The sequence below is a fragment of the Pelecanus crispus genome, chromosome 20 (assembly GCF_030463565.1).
Source record: "Pelecanus crispus isolate bPelCri1 chromosome 20, bPelCri1.pri, whole genome shotgun sequence".
In the NCBI taxonomy this organism is placed as follows: domain Eukaryota; kingdom Metazoa; phylum Chordata; class Aves; order Pelecaniformes; family Pelecanidae; genus Pelecanus; species Pelecanus crispus.
This window is the reverse complement of record NC_134662.1, coordinates 4406792-4432028: the sequence shown is the minus strand read 5'-3', so window position 1 is coordinate 4432028 and position 25237 is coordinate 4406792. Positions and strand designations below refer to the sequence as shown.

Genomic DNA, 25237 nt, shown 5'->3' with positions numbered 1-25237 from the left:
CCCCGGAGGGAGCGGAAAGAAAAAAAGGACGCGTCCGTCCCTGGGTGGGCTCGAACCACCAACCTTTCGGTTAACAGCCGAACGCGCTAACCGATTGCGCCACAGAGACAGCGCTGCCGCCGCCGCAGCTCGCCTCCGCCGCTGTGGGCAGCGGGGCCGCGCCGGGGCCGCCCCCCTCCCGCCTCCCGCCTCCCCCCCCCCCGTGCCCCCCGTCCCCGTGTCCCCCTGTCCCCCGCCCCGGCCCGGCCCCCCCGCTCGGCGCCCACCCGCGCCCGGCCCGGCCCCACGGGCGCTCACGGGAGGGCGGGGACGAGGCCCCCGCGCAGCCGAAATAGCTCAGCTGGGAGAGCGTTAGACTGAAGATCTAAAGGTCCCTGGTTCGATCCCGGGTTTCGGCAGCCGCTTCTTTTCCTGCAAACCCCCCCCCCCCCAAAAAAAAAACCCCACCCCACCACCGCGGGGCTGCTCAGGCGTCGCAGAACGCATCACACCCTCCCCAAATCGGGCTCAGGTTTTTGTTTTAATATCCTAAAGTCAAATTCTATGATTCTAAAGGCAAGCAGCAGCACGGGCAGGGGCCGACGTAACACCGCAGGTCGAAGGAGGCGGCTCGGGTGAGGGATTAAAATGGGACAAGCTTGCTCTTGGCAGGGATGATGTATGCGAGAACCTGTTTTAAATAAAGCACAAGAACAGAAAACAGTGAGTTCGCTTTCTTGTACTCACCCCCGTGTTTAATAACCTGAAACTGTACAACTAAAACACAATGCTACAGTTTTATCTGATATATAAAAAATAATCTCCACCTGATATAAAATTGGGGTGGAAGCGTCTGCCTGTGCACACCAAAGACCACAGCTTAAAATCGGTGTTTGGAATAAATGAGCGTATTTAAACAAAAGTAACAACAAGCCTTTGATGATTCGCTTCATCCAACTTTAATTGCTTTAAGACCACGTCATTCTGTACATCCCAAGAATGCATTTGGGCTCGAGGTATGAATAAGGCTGTAAGTAACCTTTAACACCTGGTTCCAAAGCTGAAAGCGGTTTTGAGAGATGTAAACATTTTAGAGCTCTTGAACACAACACCCACTCTTAGTCATCCTTAGGCAGAACAACGCGGTTTGATTTTTAAAATGAGAACTTGGCCACAGTGAATCAAACTCAGATAACCTTCGCCGAAAGGTATGAAAAGTGAGGACTGAGATAAAGCCAAGGTGACTTGGGAGCTCTGCCTCTGTGCGATAGGGTGAAGAAGGATCTTAACAGCACTTTGGGAATTTTAATCGAGAAGTGTATGCATGATTACGTTTTAAAGGAGGGTGAACCTGAGGATACGCTGATCTGGGAATCGCCACAAACAGCGCCCGCGGGAAGGGCAGGGCACCTGCAGCAGCACCCGGGTTTAGGGGCTGGAAGCTTCTGCATCCTGAAACAGCTGCCCCTGACCGAAGACATCTCCATCCGTAAGCGCCCCTCACAGCTCCAGGGCCAAGTCTATCAACTTGTCACTGAATTTTTATACTATCACAGAAATGCGTTATCCCTTCTCACAAGTTTTAATGAAAAAATAAAGCACAGTCCAGTTAAATACCTGTTATATTCCTATGATTTGGATACTTGCAAATGTCCTTTCCGTAACGTGAATAAGGATTCCAAATGCATATTGAAACTCATTATAGAGCGCAGAGTAATTAAAAGCGTAGTTAAAATATATTCAGATAATTACTATAGCCAGAATACACATCTGTATCCCAATTTACATTTAAGCTTCTTCCTTCATTTCAAGTCATCTTGATTTCTACTGGACAAGCGAGTAGATCACATTTTAATTACAATATAGAAAAATACTAATCACTGGGCTTTTATCATTAAATAATTATCAGTAACACTGCAAGTCTGTCGAAGGCAATTTACAATACGCTACACCTTCAGCAAAAGCCGGGGGAGGGAACTACACATGATTAAATTTGCGATTTAAATCGGATAGAAAAAGACAATTAAAAGTGTTCCTAAAATCATGGCCTCGAAAAAAAAAACATTAAAACACCATTCAAAATGGTTTCCCTTTTAAATGGAAAAGTGAATGGCTTTTGTTTATTAAACAAACATTGGATTCCTTTCCCACTGAATTTTACAGTTCTCCTATCAACAAAAACAAAGCCTTTGTTATTCAGATTGCATCACTAGGTACTGACTTTATTTCCCACACTTTGAGAGATGCATGAAGCAAGAAGAGTCAACACGCTGGAAACGTTTTCAGATGGGAAACCTGCGTACATTCGGTAGCAGTAAAGTCATCAGGCAATACATGGCTACACAATTTACCAGCACGTTTTTCCGAGCACAGTAGCTCTTCCTTTGTCAGACGTCTGGCCAAAATCATTCATACAAAACTTAGCATTATACCAAGGAGCCCTGCAAAACGCTTGCAGCCTTTGCAAGTTCCACGTTAAGTGCACTGAATGGGGGAGGACCGAGGCGGCCGCACCCCCGCAGCGTTCTGACATGGTTTGCATCATCTTTTACAGGCAGTTCAACATGGCAAGACCAAGGGAAGAAGTAGGGTGCAGCTCCAGCACGTGGAATCGAGTTCAAGGATTGCAGGTACAACTCTACCTGACCATAGTACAGCATTATAATGACTACATCTTTTGAAGATATACACACGGATTTTTAAAAAGTAAGAATTACACATTTTATACAAATAACCTCAGTGCCAGGATAACTTGGGGGAAAAAAGTTTGTACCCCTGTTCAGACGCTGTCTGCGGATGCTAGTTTGGTCTTCCACTTTTTTCTTTCTAGAATTTCTTCATCAAACATTTCTCTCTCCCTGAAAAGAAATACATTGAAGTTCTGTAGTAAAAATAATCTTAACATATTAAACAGTTTGCAATGTTTTACAGTAACTCAGCAAGAATGTTTCCCATGTTTAATCATTTTGTTACTTAGACAATGAGGAAGCTTGCCTTACACAAGGGAGCATACTGAACTCTCCTACATAAGCAGTAAATTAGTAAGAAGAATTCAGAGAATACTACAAAATAAAAAGATACCTCTTGCTCACAGATGGTCCTTTTATGTATTTCTCTTCTGCCTTCTTGTAATCTATGTCATCCACAGCAGAAATCGCATAAATGATGGCCTACAAAAGTATTTAGTTCATTTATACCCATGAAACAAAAACTAAATTACAGCCAGTGATTTGAAACTGTCTCAACAGATGACCACATTTTTGGAATAAGGTTCCTCAATCACTTAGGAAACCTGGAGGAAACTGCTTGTTGTGTCCCTCAAGTTCTTAAATAAACAATACAGACTTGTCCTTTAACATTCCCAGGAGAGTATTTTTATAACCAGATTAAGATATTCTTTATAGTCATTTTGTTTCTCTATAGAAGTTACTAATGTTCTCCCCAGAAGGTTCCTAAGAAGAACAGTAAGTATCTAAAAGTATAACCGCAAAAACAAACAACCCAACACACAAGAACCGAAGAAAACCCAGAGATAACTTGCCAAATTAAAAAAACCCAAAGCTTTGAAGAGTTTCAGAAGTAATCAAAATACACCAGAAAGCAATCATTCTGCCTTTAAAAGCTTCATACTACCTAAAGCTTCTCCATTCTGTGCTAACGGTTTAAAAACAAAAAAAAAAAAATCAGCATTTAGAATGACATTGGTCCCCATCTCACATCTCGCCCATAACCCTGCCAGCCTACCAACGCCAACGTCTGCGGCACCAGCAGGGAGCATGTAGCGATTAATACCGGGGCTTTATTTATTTTCTCCAACATGCAAAGTAAACATGTTTGTTCTCCGATTACCAGCCCATGAACACTGCTTAAGAGCCTCCTGCCCCGATTTTAATATTCTTTGCTCAAGATATACAAAGAAACTAAGCAGAGTTTTATGCCCTTTGAGCTGAAGGGACCATGACCCAAGTCGGTAGGTATAGAATCGTCAAATTGTTTAGGTTGGAAAAGACCTGTAAGATCATCCAGTCCAACCATTAACCTAACACTACCAAGTCAATAGGTAGGCAGGCTTGAATATATCTGCCCGGCTCAAACACCGCCCAGCTCCCGGGGAACACTCCCCGAGTCATGAAACTCAAATCACGGAACACTAGTGTCATTAACATTTACTTTTCTCAGCATTTCATGTTTACTTACTTCAGGCAGAAGGACATCCGAAATAAATTTTATTCCGTCTCCATTTATTTGATGCAGATTTTCAGTGTCTATTTCACGATACACTTCCTTCAAGTAGTTGACTACAAGGTCTAGTTGTTCTTCATCCTCTAAATACGTTTCAATGCAGGTCACGTACTGACTTGAATTCAGGAATTCCTTCAGCCAGCGGGATTGTTTTCTGCTTTTCAGAATAGCTAAAAGATGCTCTTCGGCCCCCTTAGTCTTCACTATAAACTCCACTATCTTCTTATTCGCTTTATCTCTAGCGGCTCTTGTTCTGTCAGGAAGAAGCTTCTTGGAGGGCTTCAGAGGGGAAGTTTCTGATGAAGACTCTTCAACATCTTCCTCTGCCGCATTTGGAAAAGACATTTGGACTAAACCTTGATAACCTTCCTTTCTAACTGGGTAGCCTGAAAGAAAAGCCACAATCGTTCATACTTAAATACATAAAACAGGGGGCTTTCTCACCTACGTACTTACATATACAAATATAAAATAAGGGACTTTCTTGATAAGAGTTTTTCTTCTTCCCCTACCAAAGAGGGTAAAAAACCACCACCACCACAATCTTAATTTTGCCTTAAAAAACCAAAGATTAGGGAGTTGAAACTCTGACAGGAGCTCTGAAATGAACTCTCTACAGCATGAAGTAACCAGTGACCCGACTGCCTTTAACAATCAATATTTACTTAACTCTTGCTGTGGGACTGAAAAACCATGAGTGCAATAATGGTGTGCAGTAATTTTAACAACACCTCTCACTGGGTCTGACACCTAACGCAACACACATTTGTAAATGTTAGTGCTAAACTTACCTACGAAGAGAAGAATACAAAAGGTAATGAATTCACTTACTGATATCAGCAGCAAAATATTCCAAGAAGGATCCCGTAAAAGAATGACAACCTAAAAAGCCCAAAACAGGGTTATTCATCAGTTCAATTAAGCCAACAGCAAAGCGGTCAGCTTTGTTTCATAATCCTTTTTCTGATGTATATCAGAATGGATGACATCATCCAACTCATCTGCTTACCTACTCTAATTCGATAGTCAGAAATCAATCGAATACACCACTCAATTTCTTGGCGATAATCTTCTTTGGCTCGTTCCTACAAAACAAGAGCTATTTACAGTCCTGAAGAGAACACCCTGTCGAAACTATTAGGTCTAGGACACTAACCAGGTAACAGAAACAGCTAACGATAATGAATCGAAGTTTACTTGCAGTTTTCTGCATTGTCCTGAAATTCAACTTCTGCCATCGCTGTCACGCAGCGTGAGAGTGGCTTTGTTGTACGTAGAAAACACGCAAATGAAAACACAGGAAGAGTCCTAAGCAACTGCCCACCTTCCACATACACATGTATTCTTAGCAGCAGCCTCACCAAGATGGAAAAAAAGTGGCAGGGATCCCATTCCCATATTATTCTCCATTTTGTGGAGCATGAGTTATGTTCAACTGCTTTGTTGAATAGAGTGAGAGAAACGGAGAACTGTGAACAAACTCAGAGCAGTCAGCTGCACCACACTCCTCCCGCCAGTGAGTTCCACATTGCGTATACAACTTTATTTTTTCCAACACATGTATACCCTTGTTACTGGTAGTACTTACTATGAGGTCCTGCTTTTCTTCACAATCAAAGTGCTTCAGATTCTTAAGAGATACCGAGAAGCTTGATGAAACAAAGAAACACAGTTAGGGAAAAAGAGGCAGTTGAGTTGCACCTCTATATTTACTGCAATTCTACACCTCCCTGAAAATTAGGTTTCATAAGGAATTCAGGAATGCAGGTTTTACTAGTTTTGATTTTCATAATAAGCTAAAACTATGGAATCCTTTAAAAAGTACCTGCTTTAAAAACAAAACTAAAGGCAGGCCTGCGTTTCCAGGAAGTTTGGGCACGATGTGTAAAAAACAGTAACTGGGTCCCCAGCCCTTTTTTATTCCTCACGTAAGAGTCAGCTGTTAGCAGGAGTGCCAGCCTGTCTCATCTGGCAGCATGATAAAGCACGTAGCCCACAGCTACAAATCCTCACCTTACTTTGTCCCTCCCTCCGAGATCAACCTTAGTTTTAACCGATAGCGTAATTGCCCTGTACCAGGAAAAGAGTACAGGACGCTGCATAAAAGAAACCGAAAGTTCAGAACGTGATCAGAGTCCACAACATTTACCCTTTTTTCTTGTCATTTGTATTCCCTTCTATAAACAGCACACACGCCTTTTTGTGTTTCCACTTCACATTTTTTACCTGTTGAAAGGATAAAGTCTCATTAGCATCCTAAAATCCTAATACCCTTCCAAAGCAGGAACATTTTCCATTGACGTTATGCAGTACACCCCATACTTAAAGGAAGTTACATGAATATGAAAAATTAAGTTTAAAGTGGCAAGAATAGCAAGTTACCCCAATGGAGCGTTTTTTATTAGTGCACAAGGACCCATCCTCTTTCTTTTGTTAGTTGGGTACAACAACCCTAATTCACGATACAAGATATAAAGGCTCAGTAGTAATCCTCTGCTCTAATATAAACATATGTGAATCAACCACATTTATTTTTTATGTGCTTTTGTCATCTATAAATTTACTTCTATTATCTTTGGAATGCTTCTACCAGAAGATCTTTTAACGTTTCCAGCTCTACACGAGTCAAGAAGGGCTAAAGACACTCGAGAACTTGGTAAGCGGCTCCTCATCAGACCCCTTGCAATATCACTCTAAGAAGGCAGCGAGCTGTTCTTACCACTGCTGGCCAATAAGGATACCTTCGCAATTTGCACCAGACCAAAATCCCTTCTTCAATTGATTGTGGTTCTATGATGAAAAATAAAGTAATTTTTCTTTAAAAAAAACACAAGACAAGACAATTAGCTCGCCCACTCTTGCCAGCCTCCTTTCAGGAGTTTCACTTCAATGCTTTTACGGGTTTCAGCTAAGGTGACAGGGCATCCCCCCCACGCCCCCCAAAATGCAGCACAGGTAGTTCTGAATACGAGAACTCGGACATTTCAGTCCTAGGCCCTTGCCCAGTTTCACAATTATTTGCATTTCATTCCGTTTCAAAAAGCCTTTCTGGGGCATCCAAGAAATGGATTTTATTCCAAGCTTGAACAAAGCTGGATTCACTTCTGAGAAAGGTTAGGTTTCATTACCAAGGCTTGTCAGCAAACTAGAAGCACACATACCCCAAAAGAGCACACTAATCTTGGGTGAAGAAGTCTTGTGTAGGTACACTGATCTCTCACCTTGATGTGATAAAATACTAGGAAGTTCTTCATCCTCCTCCTCTTCATCTACCAGAGCTGAGAGGCGGGAGAGACTCTCTAAGGAAACTATCTTTGAAGACAGGTCAGACAATTCCAGTCCTGCCAAGAGCAGCAAGCACCGGCGTTCATAAGCATGGAACAGCCATTAAAAAAGCGTCGGCTTCAGAGGTGAAACACGCAACCGTGTGAGCGACCCCACAGCAGCGTGAGCACCGTAACACAAGGGTCTGTCACACCGCACACACTCTCAATTCTCTGCCTAGGTAAAGGCCTAATAGTCTGAATAGAAGACGAAGAAAAAGGGAAAGGAACAAGAACAGGCTGGTTTCAGGACTCTGTACCAGCCTGTTCCTTTACACAGCATCACTTCATCTCAACACTAACTAGAGAGCAGTAAAGAAAAAAAGTGTGAAATTAGCAAGTCCTCTAGCGAAGGGTAAGAGTTACTGCTAAGTAGTTTTTCAATGCAAAACCTGAAACAACTCCAGACAAGCTACATGCCACATGAGCGTTTAGCCAGTATTAAAGTGATTGCATTTTTTGCTTCTCCAAAACTTAAACCAAAAGGAATTAAAACCAGCAATTCAAGAACCATATTCACAAAAGCACTGCAACATTCCAAGATGAGTAACAGTGCTTGACAATCAAATGTGATGAAGCTTTCCCTTCCCCAAGCGATATGCCCACCTTCATCTTCCTCAAAGTCAGGCAGCTGAAACTGCTTTACTTTATTCACAACCATGTGTGAAGAATCCTTATTTTCCTCCTCTTTATGCTGAGAGGGGAAGCTATCGGAAAGTGTCCTGTGGTTAGAAGGCCCAGATGAAGATTCAGGGCAATTCCTGCGTTTCCTTTTTCCGCACGAGGACGCAGTTGCACCAATCTCTTCCTCCACATCCATACATTTTAAACTCTCTGGCTTTTTTCTTCCATCCAATTGCTTTGCTAGACTTTTGCTCTCACTACTGATGCTTTTCTCCAAGTCATCCGAGGCACTTTTACAAGAGGAATCCAGCAATGTCCTTCTAGGTTGACTTCTGGTGTTTGCCCTTCTGACAGGTACCACTGTGCCAGACTTGCAGGGGCCAGACAGAGGAGACCCTTCCTCAGCAAGGGGCTGAGCTTGATCCTTGGGGAAATCATTGCTAGGCGACACAGATGATCCTGCACCTCTTGGTCTTTTTCTTCTTTGCTTTTTTTTTTCCTCCTTTGGCTGAAGGGAGACTTTATTTCCTGGTTTGGACTCTGTCAACAATCCAGGCTTGACTTTTTTCTGTCTTGGTAGCGGTTTCGATTCTGGTATTTTGCAGTCTTGACTATCTGAGTTTGACATATTACACAAGTCCCTAGCACCACGTTTGGAAGGGTTTGTTTCACTTTCATGTGCTTTAGCACTCTCCTCCAAAATGAAAGAACCTTTCTGGCTTTGTTTTTTTGTAACAGTCTTCAGGCCAGAGTTATTTTTTTTCTCTCTTTTCTTCTTGGAAGTCTCAGGCTCCAACTTTTCTTTAGAGTGAAAGTGTGATCGACATCTCCGGAAAGGGGTAGATGAGAGAGATCCTGCATTATTCTCCTGGGATAACTGAGTATTTGGTCCTTCTTCTGAAGGTGGTACTTGTCTGGGTGAGGCATTTTGACTCAAAATATCCAGAGCAATTTTAAGAGAACAGCGATATTTCAGTTCTTCCACAGCCTCGCTTGAATTATTCCTTTGATCTGATGAAAAAGAATACACAATAAATGCAGTAATCTTTCTTTGTGTATAAGAAATAAGAAATTTTATTTATAGCATATCTTTTGTTTAAGATGCAACTTACTTAAATCATTCTTAATTCTTAAGGCAAAGTATATAGGGACACACAAAAGCACAAGCTTCCAACACACACAAGTTTCTTCACCATTCCTTGCAATACACTACATGAGGAAAGAGCAAAAGTAGCTGAGATCATTTTTAGTCTATTTTCAAACTTTATGGATGGAACAGAAAGAGGGGAAAAGAAATGCAAAAAAACGCCTCAATAAATACATAAGCGAAATGTATAACTACTGTCCACCAGGTTGAGTTTTTGTGTATATTTTACATTTTTATGTATACAAGGCAACAAATGTTTTGACATCTCCTCACCTAAGGTAGAGGCGATGTTTTCTATACATTCTTCCTTCAGCGGTACAGCATCTGCACAGTTCACGCAAATCCTGAAAATACAACAAAGCTGACTGAAAACATCACAGCATTGAGCATTACTAACAGCATGACACTGCTTTCATCCGGCAACAAACTTGCCATATTTTTTCCCCCAAAAAAATGTACTTGTTAGCAGAAGTTAAGGAAAAAAAAAAACCCAACATGAAGAAAGCCTGAGCTAACAGTATGCTGTTCATGTAGATGGCCAGCTCTGAAAAGGCAACGGGTTTTAGGTTAGCTGTCTAATCCTTCTGTCAATCAGTGATCTCATTTCACAGATCTCTTCAGATAAAGGAATTACTTCTTTTTTTAATGTCTAAGAGTGCAAGCATACGACAGTAACAAGGATACTTAACTGTTCTTTCAAGCCAAGTATTTCAACTTGAAAAGAAGTCTCCTTTGCATCAGTAACAGATGTTTTCCCAGCCACTCCGGTTTTGCACAAAACCTACATTCAAGAGAAAAACACACGTTTAAAATCCTTGACCAAGTCTGTTAAGACTATAGGACAGATCCGATATCAAAACATTTTTAATATGAACAGCACAGAACAGACTGATATTCCACAGCATCTGGTTGCACTATTAGGTTCTCTGCAGATTAGCTCTTTTTTAAAGTATATACATGTTTACTTGGAGCTCTTTCTTACTACTCCGTTTCATCCATTTCTACGCTACATCCACAAACCTTTCCTCATTTGTACATCTGCTTTACCTTTGCTGGCCATAAACGCTCCCTCCACATGCAAAGGACATACTCTTGATCTGTCATGACTGTATTTCACGTAGAAAAAGAAATTTCCAGTGTGCTCTGAAGAAAAAGGGAATAAAAGAGTTACCCAACACTTGGTCTGCTTTCATCTTCCTTTTTTTTTTTATAGAAACATAAGACTTAAATAGAATGCATATTATTACAGTTATGTATCATTTTACCTTTGAGATCACTGGACTAATATTAATTTGCATGCATTCTCCAAAATTAAGTTCTAATAGAGTATCTTTCTATAGCTGTGCAACATAAGAAGGTCTTACCGAAGTGTAGAAAATACTGTCACAAATAAATTAAAAAAACGCTGCTGCAAGCCTGCACGTTCTGCAGCTCCCTACTACCAAACCCTGCTAACGCAGGCTGCCTGTCACATCCTACACATTACGCCACGCTGTGCCAATTTTTAGATGCAGTTTACAGTTATAATCTGAGCGAACCAGCTACAGACTTCTCAGGTGTTTCTTAAGGACTTAGAAGGCGTTAAGACAGACCCCTTAAGAACAGGAAAATCTTACTGTACTTACAAAGCCGAAGACTGAAGTTTCCTCGGCACACCGGAACGCGGTCCTGCCACTGAAAGACAGCGAGCAGCAGGCGTTACTACCGCACTGGAGCGCCAAACGCCGCGGGCTCGGGGCAGGGACACGAAGCCTGTCACTGCCGCACGGTTTGGGGAATCTACGAGGCTCCGACAGCTCCGCCTCAGCCGGCTCACCCCGCCCTGCCCTGGTTTCCCCTCTGGTTCCCGCCGCCCAGCGCCGGGGCCAGCTAAGGGCAGCGTGGGCCGCCCCGCCGTGAGGTAAGGGCCGGGACGCGGGTGAAGCGGGCCCAGTGCCCCCAGCCAGGCGGGCTCCCCCCGCGCTGAGGGGACAGGCCGCCCTCTTCCGGGTCCCGCAGCGAGGCCGCGGGCCGCCCTCCCCTCAGGGCCCCAGGGCACTCACCCTGCGCGACGGCGAAGCGACCGGCAGCGCTGCGCCACCGCCCTCCATATCAGGCCGCCCGCCCCGCCCGCCTCTGCGCATGCGTCGCCTTCCCCCGGCAACACAACGGCCAATCAGGGGCCCCCGTTCGCGCGCGGGACGCCTCCTTTCCGCCGCCAAAACACACAGCATTCCAACCAATCAGAGCGGCCGCTCCGCCCCCTCAGTTGCCCTTGCTATTGGAGGATCCGGGGCACGCCCCGCCCCCGCCGCGCAGCGCCCGCGCCGCTGGCGTCACTTCCCCCTGCCGCCCAGGCGGTGACGTCAGGGCTCGGGGCCTCTGCGCTTCCCCTGCGTAACCCGGGCGAAACGGGCCGCGGGTGCCATGGCAACGGGGCCAGGGCGGTGGCGTCACGCCGGAGGGCTGCGCCGTGACCTCAGGGTGCGGCAGCTGAGACCCCCCCACCCCGGGGCCTCCGCTCATCCCGCTGCTTCCGTCAAAAGTGCTTTGTCTGATCACAGAACCATGGAATCGTGTAGGTTGGGAAGGCCCTTTAAGATCATCCAGTCCAGCCATCAACCTAACGCTGCCAAGTCCACCACTGAACCAGTTCAGGGCAGAGTCATAATTAATTTCATGTTTCCTGGCTTGGTGGCTGGATTATTTTTAATGAAGGTAAAAACTAGGAATCATTAAGGTTGGAAGGGAGCTCTAAGATCATCAGCCCAACCATCACCCAACACCCCCGTGGCCACTAAACCATGTCCCCAAGTGCCACCTCTGCCCGTTTTTTGAACCCCTCCAGGGCTGGGGACTCCCCCACCTCTCTGGGCAGCCTGTTCCAATGCTTGACTACCCTTTCTGTGAAGAAATTTCTCCTAATATCCAACCTAAACCTCCCCTGGCGCAGCTTGAGGAGGCGTCGTCATGAGGTGTAATGTTGTCATTCCAACATTACAAAGGATTTGTCTGGTTTTTTTAGGCTAAATTACTTTGCAGACGCAACTGTCCTTGTGTAACGCAGGCCCTGCTCAAAAAGGCTGGTTCATCTTTACACTGAGGAGATTTGCCAGTGTCAGGTTAATGGTTGGACTGGATGATCTTAAAGGTCTTTTCCAACCTAAATGATTCGATGATTCTATGATTTTAAGATCTCTGGCAGTCCCATAGTGCTTAGACAAATTGCCGTAACCCTGGAGAGATCGACAGAGTGTTCAGTTGTCCAGAGACTGAAAATAAATTGTCGTATGAAAATGGGTTAAAAAAATAAAATTAAAAAAAAATGGCCTTCAGCAATCTGCTATTTGGCTTTGTCAATGTTTTAGCCCTCGTATTCTGAGACTAACAGTAAAAACAGAGCCCACGTTATGATGTTTGATACTTTATTAGCTGTCTATACTTCTTTATAAATACCTGCAATATTGGAAATGTCACCACTATACGGAAGTAGTAAGTTAGTAAAACACATTCTGAAAACGGTATGCAGACCAAAATGGCGTCTCCTATTTGCTTGACTCCCAGGAGTGCGTTTTTTTTTTCTCCCTTTTAAGTACTGATATTTGTGAATAACACTTTGTTGACATAACATCAGGGGCAAACTCCCTTTTTTGCTTGCAGAGTTCCCTCGGGTGCCTTCCATCGCTGAAGACACTTCGTTACTCGCTGTAGGTAATTGATACCTTATTTCCCATTATTCTGCAGGGTGAGGAGTGGTCTGCAGGCAGGGCAACGTTACCCAGCGCTTCCCAGCACCGATCTCTGATTCGCAGGCGCTGGGTGTGCTGAGGGCTCTGGCCTGGTCCTGCAAGGCCTTTAAATAAGTATTTGATGTCAAAGGATATAAAATAGTCTTTTAAGACCTGGGTTAGTAAACAACACAGTTAAAGTTGGAGTCCTGGCCCCTCTGGAGTAAATGGGGACCCATCACAGAGCTCGAAGGACGGAGAGTTACCCTAAGCATAGGATAAAGACCCGAGTTCAGCACGCTGCAAGGTTCAGCCCTCTATACTAAAAAAAGGAGAGAAAACAGCTGCCCCGCCTGCGAAACGCAAAGCAAAAGAAATAATCTTTCCCTCGCCTAAACATTCTCCCATGTTACCAGCGTTTGCTTTCTCCAAAGTGAAATCTTGCCGTGCATCTGCTTCCCCGTTGAAGGTATGACCGTTAGTTTTAAAAAAAAAAAAAAAAAAAAGCACATTTCTGGTTGAGACCTAATATTTTTCTAATTAAAAAACCCTCTTGAACATTCGATCTCTCCTCTGTAGTCGGCTTTACAAGCACCCTAAACATAAATGAGCTTCATACGGTATGGATCACACGTATGGATCAGCCCTTACACGTAGTCTTCATGATTTCTGCCTGCGCTGTAAATAAATATGAAAGTCGCTGTGTTACATTCGCCATCCTGCCGCTCTGATTACAGCTCCGACCCGCTGACCCACGCTCTGCGCCGAGCCGGGTGTCTGTAAAGGCGGCGTCCAGCTTCAGCAGAATTTTCATTTTTGTTTGCAGCCCCTCCCATATCAACCACTGGGTTGTACGTCCCCACCCTGGACAAATTAACCTCATGTACAAATTTCGTTCTTCTCCAGTTGAGATTTTTTTTTTCCCCCCCAAACACACTGTTACATGTGTATGGCCCAAACTGCGAGGGGTGCAGGTCACGGTCATTGCCTCGGGTTAGCAAACCTCGCGCCCGGCTTTCTGTAATCCCTCACGCATAATATGGCTTTTCCCGTCCGATCACTTGTTATGTATTAAAATCTGCAAATGCTTATCCTGTGGCATGGTAAATAACTGCCTAAAAAAATTCTTTTCAAGAAATCTGTCAGCTGATTTCATGCGTCTTAAAAAAAACAAAGAAAGTACGTATAAACTCATTGTCCTCACGCAGGAAACAGCAGCACCGTTACGTATTACAAAGTCTTACAACGCGCCGTAGAAAGAGTTGCATTGTTCTTCGTTAAAACTCATGGTGTAAATCATAACCTGGAACGCCAGCGCAGAGGCCGGACGAGCCAGCATTCCCGGTTCGTGACAACCCTACCACCATCGCGTATCCACAGCAAGACTGAACATGGGAAGAAATGAAACTGGAGTGGAACAAAAGCACAAATCAAGCGGAGGTCATCTACGGTCTAGAGATAATAAAGGAACCAGTGGCAAACACTTTTTCTGCGGAGAGGATCAAACAGCTGGGTTCAAAGGCTCCTACAAACCTTGCCTAATACGCGGTAAGCCTACAGCTGGGTCTTGTAGCAGCGACTGCAGGTGCAACGTCGATGGCCAGTCGATAATCCAGACGCACCCTCTCCCCTAAGCAAAGAAACCCGTCAGGACTATTTACAGGAGCTTAGAAAACTCTGTTGTAAAGGCAACTCGCTGCCCTTGTAGGGAAGGTGAAAGAAATCCTTTTTCTGCTGTTTGCTCCCCGCTTTTAAGCCACTTGGGATCTTTTCAAGCCACAGTGGGCAAAACTGTTAATTTGTCGGAAGACCGAGTCACCAGCTTTGTTTCCTCCGTCGGGTCCGTACAGACACACACTCACAGCGACCAGGTACGACTGCACTGGCAACAGGACACTAGATAAGGATGCTCCACACCACAGACCACGGGCTCCCGACGCACACCTACACTCGGGGTGCTCCCGTCCCCCCCTCCCGGCTTCCCCCGCCTCTCCCGGTGCCAGCGTCCAAGGGTCAGTGGGATATTGCTTGTCGACGCCGTGGCGAGCCGGCGGCGGTGCCGAGCGCATTAGCTCTTGCGGCCGGCGCCGTTCATGGGAACCTTGGGCACGGCGGGGCAGTCGCTCTGGAAAGCGTCGAGGTCCTCGGCGGCGGTGGCTTCGGGGCCGGCGGTCCCCGTCCCCTGGGGCAGGCAGGAACCCCGGGAGCCCCCCTGGCTACGCCCGCTGCGGGACCAGTCGTGGTGCCCGTGGTTGCCCAAGCGGCTGGAAGCCACCACGGCTTTCATGGCGGCCTGTTGCAAAGGCACAGCGGCAGGAGCAGTGGTTGGCGTGTGTTTCTCCCCTTCGATGCCGCTCCCGAGGCGCTCGAGCCCCCGGAGCGTGCGGAAGGGGAGACGGTGCCGGCTCCTTCAGCTACGCTGAGCTGGGAAGCCCTCCGCCTCGGGCACGGCTTTTCCCTGCAGCACTTGCCCCTGCCTGGGGACGCAGCTGCGCAAGGAGCTGCTCCGTCGTCCTTCACCCCCCTCCCCGAGCCAGCCCCCCGAGCTGCCACGTGTCCCTGAACATTTATTTGCTCGGGGCAGGGTCCTTAAAACCCAGCGAGAGGGGCTCTCGGTGGCCCCAGCCATTTGCACGAGGGGACATGAACACGAGCCACCCCCGGGGGTTAACGGGGCTTTTTCACCTTACCTTCAGTTTCCGCCTGGCATTAAATTCCTGCAGTTTCTTCTGCGTGCTGTCCATGTGAGCAAATTTAGCGGCTTTCCCGGTGACCCAGGGATGCTCCAGAGCCTGGTAGACGGTCAGTCTCTTCTGGGGGTCCAGGACGATCAATTTTTTGACCTGTAACCAATTTCAGACGTACGAAAAGGCTTCGTTTGTTAAACACCCCTATAGTTTTGTTATCGTCACAAGCATTGATCTGAAGCCTTCATGCTCAGCAGCCCCGAGGCTCGCTCACCAAGTCCTTGGCGTTGAGGGAAACCTCATCCCACCACGGGGACACGAACTCGTAGTCGCAGGTGAGGATGCGGCTGTACATGTACTGGTCCCCTCGCGGGTCGAAGAACGGCTCGAAGCCGCAGAGCCTGCGAGCACGGGAGAGAGGAGCTACGTGCCGCTGCCTGGGCCCCGCGGCGCAGCCGTGCCGGCGTTTGCCGGCTGCTCGCGGCGGACCAAGGTGGAGCAAAGCGTCTCGCCGCCGCGGTTTCACCGCCCGCGGGGCCCCGGCAGCGGTACTCACAGGATGTAGGTGATGACGCCCACGGACCACATATCCACTTCGGGGCCATACGGGCACCCGTGGAGGATTTCGGGGGCTGGAAGCAGAGTTTAGGGTTCAAATGCACGGGGGTGAGGAGCTCCCGGCAGCGCGGCCACGGTGGCAACCTCACAGCAGAGGAAAAAACCCCCTGGGCACCGTCAGCATCTCCCGAGCCCAGCGCAGCCGCTCGCCATCCCTGCACCGAGCTGTGTGCGGCCTCAGGCAGGGCGCAGCCTCCCCGGGTCTCCCTCCCACCCCCCCAGCCTCTTCCCTCCCGCTCACCGCAGTACCCCGGCGTCCCGCAGACGGTTTTCATGGTGTCCTGTTCGTCCACGATCTTGGAGAGCCCGAAGTCACCTTGGAGGGACACAGAGGGGAGCGGTGCTGCCGTCAGGGAGAGGTGCCATTAACCCCCCTCGTGCCACGACACCCCCGCCCGGGGGGGCCCCCGGCAAACCCACCGATTTTAAGGGGAGCATCGGGGGACAGGTCTGCGTAGAGCAGGTTCTCCGGCTTCAGGTCGCGGTGGACGACTCCGTTTTCGTGCAAATACTACAGAGAGAGGGAAAGCAGGGATGCGGGAAGGACGGGAAGGGGCAGGGAAGCCCTGTCTGCTTCGGACAGAATTCGGGAGGAGGTGGCAGCGATCCGGGACCTGGCACGAACACAGGACCAACTCGCCCGACTATTTCTTTGGAAACACCCAACACCTGCAGCGCCGGGGCTGCCGAGGCACGGGAAGGACATTTCCCGTTATGAATTTTCCATTTTTAAGCCCTCCCGTTGCCATAGAAACTCCATTTCCAGCCGGCCCGTGCTGACCTTCCTCCCTCCTCTCCTTCATCCCTCCCAAACAAACGCGGAGCAGAAGAGTTGCCTCCGCCAGCAATGCCCTCGGAGGGCCACGGGCGAGCAGGCAAACGCCTCTCCCCAGGGGTATTTGGGACGGTGCGGCTCTCGACGCCTCTCCCGGGAGTATTTAGGAGGGCGCAGCCCCCCGCAGCGACACCCCCGAGCCACGCAGGGACCCCCTCGCCGGGCCGTCCCCAGGGCCTGGGGGAGGACGCGGCGGGGGCACGTTACCGAAACGGCTTCCAGGATCTGCTTGACGACGTGGGCCGCGTCCCGCTCGCTGTAGAAACCCCTCTCCACGATCCTGCAGGCACAGGGGGTCAGCGCGGCAGCGCCCTGCCCCGCACGGACCCCCCTCACCCCCCGTCCCCCCAGCCACGGCGTGCGTCAGCCCCTCCCATCCTCATCCTCTCCCCGGCATCGGGGTGAGATTTGTCCCCCGCTTCGTTAGGAGCCGGGATGGGGATCGCGGGGCCGGGCGTACCTGTCGAAGAGCTCTCCTCCCGTCACCAGCTCCAGCACGAGCGCGATCTCGGAGGGCGTCTCGAAGATCTCCTTCAGCTTGATCTGAACGGGGCGACAGGAGGGATGCGGGATGCGGGAGCTGCGCCAGGAGGAGCACGCGACCGCCGGGCTCTAAGGGATTTGTCGGGGCTGCCGGCACATTCCCCTCCTTGCCTTTTGATTTCTTTGAATTTTTTTAATGGTTTGGAACAGCCCCGCTCACTTCGTTGTGCATTAAAGGCGATGCTGAGAATGGGAAGAGGCAGGCACGTGGCGCCTTTATCCTCTTCGTGCCTCCAAGCTCGTCAGCTGGAAGAGGAGCTCACCGAAAGCTTCTTCATTTGGCAAAGTCGCCGGCTGCGCTGGCACCCTGGGTGCCTCCTCGGGTGCCTCCGTCCAGCCCCGTGGCGTGGGAGCGACGCCCGGCAAAGCCCTGCCCTCCTCCCTCCCGGGACGGATCCTGCACATCTGCACTTGCAGGGATGCAGGAGAGACGCACGGAGCCCGGAGGGGCCAAAGCCGCCTCTGGGACCGGGACCTGGGACCCGCAACTGCTTTTGGAAACGTCCCTTGGACCATTTTGCAGCAGAAGAGGCACTAAAGAAACAGTAATTTTCTCCTGATTTTTAGTTTTTTAGCTCCCACACGAGGTGAGCTTGTCTGCACGAGACCTTTGTGCCACTGCAGCAAATCTAGAATTAACAGGTCTCTCTTAAAACTACGTCAAAATGCAATTTTTTTTAATGGAAAACAGAGAATTTCATGCTTCTTAAGACTTTTGTGACACTGCGAATTTCATGGGGCTTTAATCATTACCTTCATAGGCTGGGTGACAAGCCGTGATACCCCGCAGGGTGAGAGACACTATGTGGCAGCTTATTGCATTATAATAATACACGGAAGCACTATAATTTTCCTATTAACTTCAAAAGTTTACAATCCTATTATCATCCGCTGTTGAGGTTGGTGCTGAACGATAGAGAGCGCGCAGACGGCACCAGCGTAAATAATGAAACGGAGCATCTCTTCTTCGAAAATCACTTGAACTGGGGAGCGAGCAGAACCCTATGGAAAACTCAAGTGATTTAAGTATTAAAACTGTCCAGCTGGTTCCTCCTCCACGTCTCCGTGGTGCCGTTGCCTGGAGAGTAAAGGAGGAGGGAGGGCAGAAGCTGAATTTTCTGTTGCGTTTCTGATAGCGCATCAGAGAGGAGCCTCTCCCCACCCATGGCCGATATCAGCCGAGCATCCTCCCGGGCTGCTCCGAGCAGGCGATCCCCATCCTGGCTGCTGTCCCTGTGTCTGCCCAAACGTCCTGGGATGGGGGAAGCGTCTCCGTGGAAAAGGCTGAAGCGCCCGATTGACCCAAAATGCTGAAATACCCCAATGCCCAAGGCAGGCCCACGCCGAGCTGGCCTGGGGGCTTCGGGATGCCCTGGCTCCAGCCCGTTTGCCCCCACCATCCTCATTTTTTGATTTCCTTTGGCTTCATCTCTTGCATCAAGGTTTGGATGACAGCAGGCGGGCAGGATATCCCCGCTGGGGCTCCTCCAGAGAGCAGAGCCTTATTGCTCCAAGGACGGTTGACACGGGCTGGGCTGGAAGCAGCCGTGTCCAGGGTTTTGAGCCATACTGCAAAAAAATGGCAGCTTGGGCAGCAGCAGCCAGCGACGAGGCGATGTCCTGGCGATGTCCTGGTGATGTCCTGGCGATGTCCCAGCCATGAACTCAATTGGAGTGGGCTCTGTCGCACCTCCGCAGAGCCAGCCCCCAGCGCTGCAGCAGCAGCAGCTGCCAGGTGGCTTTTTTTGTGTTATTTCTTTAACTCGGGTCATCTCTGAGATGCTTTTGCAATTTGCCGGTGGAACTAAGCAGCCGGGAATAAGCCTTTTTGGCAGGTGGAGGGATGGGGGGCACAGAGCCCCCGAGCCCCCTGCCATTGCAGAGGGGCCGACACGGCCAGCTCTGCTGACACCGGCGGCAATTAGATCTGCTCCTGGGCGTTGCAAATTGTTCCAGCCGAGCCATCCTTATCCCCTGAGCACTGAGCAAGAGAAACGGCAGCCGGCTGCGCCGGGACACAGCGCCCAGCACCCGCGGCCCCGTCCTCCCCTTTTATCTCCCCTTGCAGGATTCATTACAGATGGGCAATTTTCTGTGGTATTCATTTGATCTCCTCGATGGAAATTGCTTACCAAATGGAAGTCTCAGGCCAGGGGACAGGGGGGAGGACAGGGGGGCCCCGGCCCTCGATATCGGAGCTGGGAAGCTCAAAGGCACTGCAAGGACCAGGAGTTTCATGCGGCAGCGAGCGGGGAGGCACCGTGCCGTGGCGAGGAGCGGGCAGCCTGTCTGCAGGGCGGGAAGGGGACATGGGGTGCAGGCAGGATTTCCCGCGGGGTCATACTCACGATATTGGGGTGCGAGAGCCGCAGCAGGACCCCGATCTCCGTCCTCACGATCTTTTTGTCAATCTGGAAAGCAGAGCCCACATGGAAGTGGTGTTACCTCTGCTGCCGGGTCTGGGTCTGGCCCCCCCACCATGCATAGACCCCTCCCATGCACCCAGTACCCCCCAGCCTGCTGCACCCCCAGCCCAAATCCCGGCGCTTTTCTCCATCCAGGACCCCTTGACCACGGGAGCAACGCTGCCGACGGCCCCGTGCCCATCCCAGTGCCGCACCGGTGCCAAGGTGCTCTGGGAGCCGAGCAGAGACCCCCCACGCACACCCCGCAGCCCCCCACCCACCGCCACTCACCGTCTTCTTCAGTATCTTGGCGGCGTACGGGGTGCCCGTGCCCTTCTCCTCGCAGCTGTACACCACCGAGGTGGCTCCCCTGCGGGAGGGCGGAGGTGCGTGAGGTGGCCTGGACGCGGCCGGGACGGAGCGGGGTCCCGCTCACCCCATGCCCCCCACCCACCTTTGCCAGCACCAGACCCTGGGAGCTCAGCGTGCATCTTCCCCCTGTGCCTCCCGCTCCCTGCATCATGTCCAGCTTTCCCAGGTAAAGCCATTTTAATTAAAACCGAGTCCTACAGAGGGTTTAAATCCTTAAGCGGCTTGCACGACGGGACAGAGCCTCCTTCTCCCCGCTCGCAGCCACGAGGACAACCTCAGCCGGGACCGCAGGGATGTTGTCAGGGTCCCACCCCGGCTGCGTCCCCGCGGCGCCGGCGAGGCCACGGCACACGGGGCAATCCCGCACCGCCACAAAACCTCCCCGCCAGGTTAAACCGCTCCGAATTACAAGAGCGTTCGCTCCCGTTAAACCCCCAGCAGTGCCCCCCAGCCGCCAGTGATTTTTAGATCTAGTTAATAACGTTTTCTAACCACTGGACAGTGAAATCAACCCATTGCTTCAGGCCATTACAGGCCTCGTTTGCAATTTCATCTTTGCTGCCTGGCTCCTCGGAGCAGATTAATTCTCGCCCCCAAGTAATCGACCACGTTTTATTGCTCTTTGGCTTTGCCGTCTTCTGGGACCGAGTTCAGGCTCTGCCTCGAGGCACACGGCATCCCCGCCTGCCCGTGCCCTTGGCCCAGGCAAGCACCGACCCCGAAAAGCCAGCCCTGTGCGCCCAGGGGCCATTTTTTGCACCAAAATCTCCCCCGAGACCAAGACCAACCCACAGCGTGGCTGCAAGCGACCTTTCGCTGCAGCACCACATGCCGAAGGCCCCAGCGCCGCCGGCGCTCCCCGGGGTGCTCTCGTGAAAGAAAGAGATTTGCTTGAAAAACGAGAGCGGATTTTGCAACTCATCCGGCTGAACTTGGGAATCGTGTTCCTATGGCAACGGCAGAGCCGGGTACCGCGGCGCCTGGGGATGCTGCGGGGCCTGGGGATGCTGCGGGGCGAGCGAAAGCCGGCAATTCTAGACCTTGGCCATTTTCAAAACATTTTCTTCCTTTTGCTCAACGTTTCCTATGAAATTTTATTTTGCAAATAAAAAGCAATTTGCAAGCAAATTGCTCACGCTTGGAGGGGAGAGGTGGCTATCACTCTCCTCTTCTCCAGCTCAGGAAAATGGGCAGAAAGCTTCAATTTGAACCCAAAATGGCATCACTGCTGCTGCGACCGCAACAAAAACGTGGTTCCAGTGGGACAAAAAGCCACGAGCATCTCCCCTGGCTCCGGCAGCCCTCCCGCAGCCGGGGCTCAGCTCCCGGCATGCACGGGTCCCAAATGCTCCGAGTGGTTTGCAGTAAACCAGCAGCGCTCCGCCCTGCCGCCGCCTCTCTGCGCGCAGCGGATGCCTGGTTGTTATCCTGACTTCCCAGCCGGGCTGGGCGCGGGGGCAGGACCCGGCAGCCCCCCCTCCTCCTCCTCACACCCCCTCGCCATGGCCGAACCCCAGCCCGGACCCGGCGCCTCTCGCCCTCCCGCTGTCCAGCCAGATTTTTCCGCGCAGACAATTTGCAGCCTGATTCCTGCTGCCAACAAGATCGTTTAGAAGCCCTCGGCTCGGCATTTAGGAGGTGCTGGGGTTGCTCCTCGGATGCAGCGTCGCCTGCTGTGCCCATGGCACGGCACCGGCTGCCCCTTGCGTGTTCCCAATTACGGCAGCGACTGCATTCACGCCGGCATTCGCTACCCCCCGGCCCCTTGCCCCGCCGGCCCCAGCCGCCGCCGCTCGCTGCTGCTTAAGGCCTCAAATAAATATCCGCAATCAACCTTGACTGCGACAGGAGATAATTGCATTTGCTTTACAGATGAACTGGAAAATGTCGAACAATGGGATTTGCTGAGAGAGCCTGGCCCGGCGTCGGGGGCACGTGCAGCCTGCCACGCGCCGGGGCCGGGCTGCGGGGAGGATGGTGTGAATCCGCGGCCGAGCCGTGCCCCCCGGCTGGGTGCTGCTGCCCACGGCCACGCTGCGACGGCCGAGAGCAGCCCCCCAGCTTGCTCCGAGTCACCCCCGGGGCACCTCAGGCTGGGTCCTCCCCGCTGGCATGGCAGCACGGCTGGTGGGACGGCCACCCCGCACTCCCTCCATCCATCCCCTGCTCCCTGCGGCTTCTAAGGCCAGAGCAGGATCCGACCTCGCAGCGCGGCACGGCGGCTTGGGCAGCTTCGGTGCGCCGCGGCAGAGAGGCACTAAGTGAAAGCCACGCGTGGCAAGCGGGCTCCCACCGTGCCGGCTCCCACCATGTGCCCAAAGCGCCGGGCGTGCAGCCACGAGCAGACGGCTCCAAGACTGAGACCGGTTTGATTTAAACCTGGATGCTGAAACTGGATGGATGGATGGAAGGATGGAAGGGTGGTCGAGAGGGGGTCCAGGGCTCAGAGCCTGTCCCCGTGTCCTACATCGGTCTGTGCAGGGCTTCGTGCTGCCGAGCCCTGAGCTGACACTGGCCACACCTCGCTAAGCAGCCCTAAATACCTGCTTTTACCAAAGCTGCTCTTTTTCAGGCTCAAAGCCTTCTCTTTGGAGAAGAGAAGATGGAAACCCTGCGGATAACTGGGGCTGGCCCCGCCTGAACCGCCGCCACCAAAAACATCGGCTTCAGAGCCAGAGCTTGGCGCGCGGCACTGCCTCCTCTCTGCCGGCACAGCCCGGAGCCCCCCCTCAAAGGGGACTGTCCAATTTTGCACACGCAGGCTCGCAGCACCCCCTTGCACCCCTGGGGGCCCTGGGTCACGGCTGCCCCTTGTCACCCACCCTCCGGTTGGGAGCGCTCCCAGCACGGGAGCTCCTCGGTGCCAGCGCTGCCGCTCTCCTCCGCCGGACATGGGAGCTGGGTCTGGGCATCTCCAGGATGCGTCGCAGCCCCCATTTGGCACTGGCCCTGGGCTCCCCCGGACGCCGCATCCCGAGGGCCCCACGAAGGCTGGGAAAGGGCCGAGCTGCCGCGGAGGACGGCAGCGCCAGGGCGGTGTGTGCCAGCGGCGAGGGCAAACCCGCCGGGGACGCAGAGGTGGGCGCTGCCTGCGGGCAGGTTTAAACCGCGCATCTCCTGGCAGCCCCAGGAATGGCGCGCAGCGCCCGCGGGGCCTGGCAAGCCAGCCCTGATGTTCCCTGCCGATGAGGATTTACAGTAGGACCTCTAATAAATACATCACGAGAGCCTCCACCAAGCAGCCGGCGTCTGCCAAAGCGGCTCCCGTCAGCACCACCGCATGCCCCGCGGCCGCGGGGACGCAGCCGGTACCCCCGGCGCAGCTTTCCGACCCAGGGGGACAAACCCAGATCTGGGAATAAATCCCCCCTGGGGCCGTGTCCCTTTGCAGGGGCTCACGCTACCCGTCCTTCGCAGGGGGCTGCCGCGGCAGGGCCCCACCGCAGCCCCACGCCCTGCCATCGCCCACCTCCCCGAAACCTTGGGCTGCTCAGAGGGGCGACAGGTCTCGCCACGAGCCCGCTCCCCACCACGGGGGCAAGCAACGCGCAGCTCCACGCGCACGGGGAACCCGGGCCCCGTCCCGCAAACCCGCAGGGAGCGCTCCCGAAACCACCGCTGCAGCGTCGCGACAGATCCCAAGCCCCCAGCTCACACGTGAGGACGGGGTCTCCCTCCATTTCCCCCCCCTTATCCCTCCCTCCATCCCTCCCTCTCCCCACCAGGCCAGCCCCTGCCCCGACGGGGACACGGTCCCGTGCGAGGCGGGCTCCTGCCCCCGCCAGCCCCTGCCCACCCCCCGGCAGCCGCTACCGTCCCAGCTCGGGTCCCACGACGTAGAAATCTTCCAGGGTCATCTCGCGGTGGGACCCGTCGATCCAGTACTCACTGCCGGTCTTGGAGGAGGGCATGGCGGGCCGGGGGCGGCGAGCTCCCGCCAGCTGCTCAGAAGAAGAGGCTCAGACATGGCCACGGCCTCCCCCGCCTCGCTGCCCCCCACGCCTGCGAGCGCCCAGATGGCCCAGCAAAAAGCAGCACTTGGGATTATCGAGCGTGATGAAGTCACCGCCACAAATCTCCTTCCCACCAGGCACGTACGCTGCCTTTTTGGACATAATACCCCCCCGCCCTCGCCTATGTTGCGTCCCCCCAAAGCTTTTCACACCGGGCTCCCGCACTCCCCCCCCATTTCCCACCCCATCCCCATCCTTCTGGGGCTGCCTTGGCTTTTCAGAGCCCAGCAGGCCGGACCCTGCACCCAAACCCCCAGCACATTGGGGTGTTTGCACCCCGATTCCTGCAAAAACCACCCCGACACCAAGTACGCCCGCCGGCCTGGGGAGCACGCCTCCCGCCGCAGGTCCTCGCAGACCCCTTAATATTTGGGTCGGATTTGGGAACCCGGCACGTACCGTTAGCCGCGGCGTCGCTGCACGGCGGAGCCGTGTCCCCCTCGGCGCTGCCTCATCCCCGGCGCGGGGCGGCTCTGCGGAGGGTGGGCGCTGGGTGCGGGGGGCTGCTCAGCCCCCGCGACGCCTCGGTGCTGCCGCTGCGCCCGGCCGCAGCCCCCCGGGCCCGCGCTGCCAACCGGCGGGCTGGGACCCCCCGCGCTGCTCCCCGGCGCGGCGAGTGTTAAGGTTCAGCTCCTCGGTGGTGCTTTGCAGGGTGCTGAGCGGCGCTGGGATGGTGGGATGCGGGGATGGAGAGATGCAGGGATGCAGGGATGGGAGGATGGAGGGATGGGGGGATGCAGGG

The 25237-nt window shown here is 52.1% G+C and overlaps 2 protein-coding genes and 2 non-coding genes across 6 annotated transcripts; 1 reads left to right on the top strand and 3 right to left on the bottom strand.

Annotated features, from left to right (window-relative positions):
• Positions 1-35: 35 nt before the first annotated feature.
• TRNAN-GUU (transfer RNA asparagine (anticodon GUU)) lies at positions 36-109 on the bottom strand. Its single transcript has one exon. It is a non-coding gene; the product is annotated as a tRNA-Asn (tRNA).
• Positions 110-325: 216 nt separating this feature from the next.
• On the top strand, positions 326-398 carry TRNAF-GAA (transfer RNA phenylalanine (anticodon GAA)). Its single transcript has one exon. It is a non-coding gene; the product is annotated as a tRNA-Phe (tRNA).
• A 111-nt stretch (positions 399-509) lies between these two features.
• Positions 510-11391, bottom strand: PWWP3A (PWWP domain containing 3A, DNA repair factor). 3 transcript variants are annotated; one of them, XM_009480541.2, is made up of 15 exons: positions 10941-11118; positions 10363-10458; positions 10005-10096; positions 9589-9659; positions 8151-9179; positions 7443-7562; positions 6941-7011; positions 6371-6447; positions 5810-5870; positions 5231-5306; positions 5053-5103; positions 4177-4607; positions 3061-3149; positions 2753-2837; positions 510-670 (listed from the first exon to the last, which is right to left on the bottom strand). In XM_009480541.2, exons 2-14 carry the CDS (start codon positions 10417-10419, stop codon positions 2759-2761), a joined length of 2304 nt encoding a protein of 767 aa, XP_009478816.1. In that variant the 5' UTR covers positions 10420-10458; positions 10941-11118; the 3' UTR covers positions 510-670; positions 2753-2758. The 3 variants fall into 3 exon arrangements, with proteins under 3 accessions (XP_009478816.1, XP_075579540.1, XP_075579541.1); XM_075723425.1 differs by lacking the exon at positions 510-670 and adding an exon at positions 11358-11391 and having other exon boundaries at positions 716-2837; positions 10941-10983; XM_075723426.1 differs by lacking the exons at positions 510-670; positions 3061-3149 and having other exon boundaries at positions 2790-2837.
• Positions 11392-15090: 3699 nt separating this feature from the next.
• On the bottom strand, positions 15091-24393 carry LOC142595419 (calcium/calmodulin-dependent protein kinase type IV-like). The gene is made up of 11 exons (XM_075723441.1): positions 24296-24393; positions 20402-20480; positions 20054-20116; positions 17623-17705; positions 17370-17442; positions 16748-16838; positions 16569-16643; positions 16266-16341; positions 15984-16110; positions 15713-15865; positions 15091-15315 (listed from the first exon to the last, which is right to left on the bottom strand). Exons 1-11 carry the CDS (start codon positions 24391-24393, stop codon positions 15091-15093), a joined length of 1143 nt encoding a protein of 380 aa, XP_075579556.1.
• Positions 24394-25237: the final 844 nt, after the last annotated feature.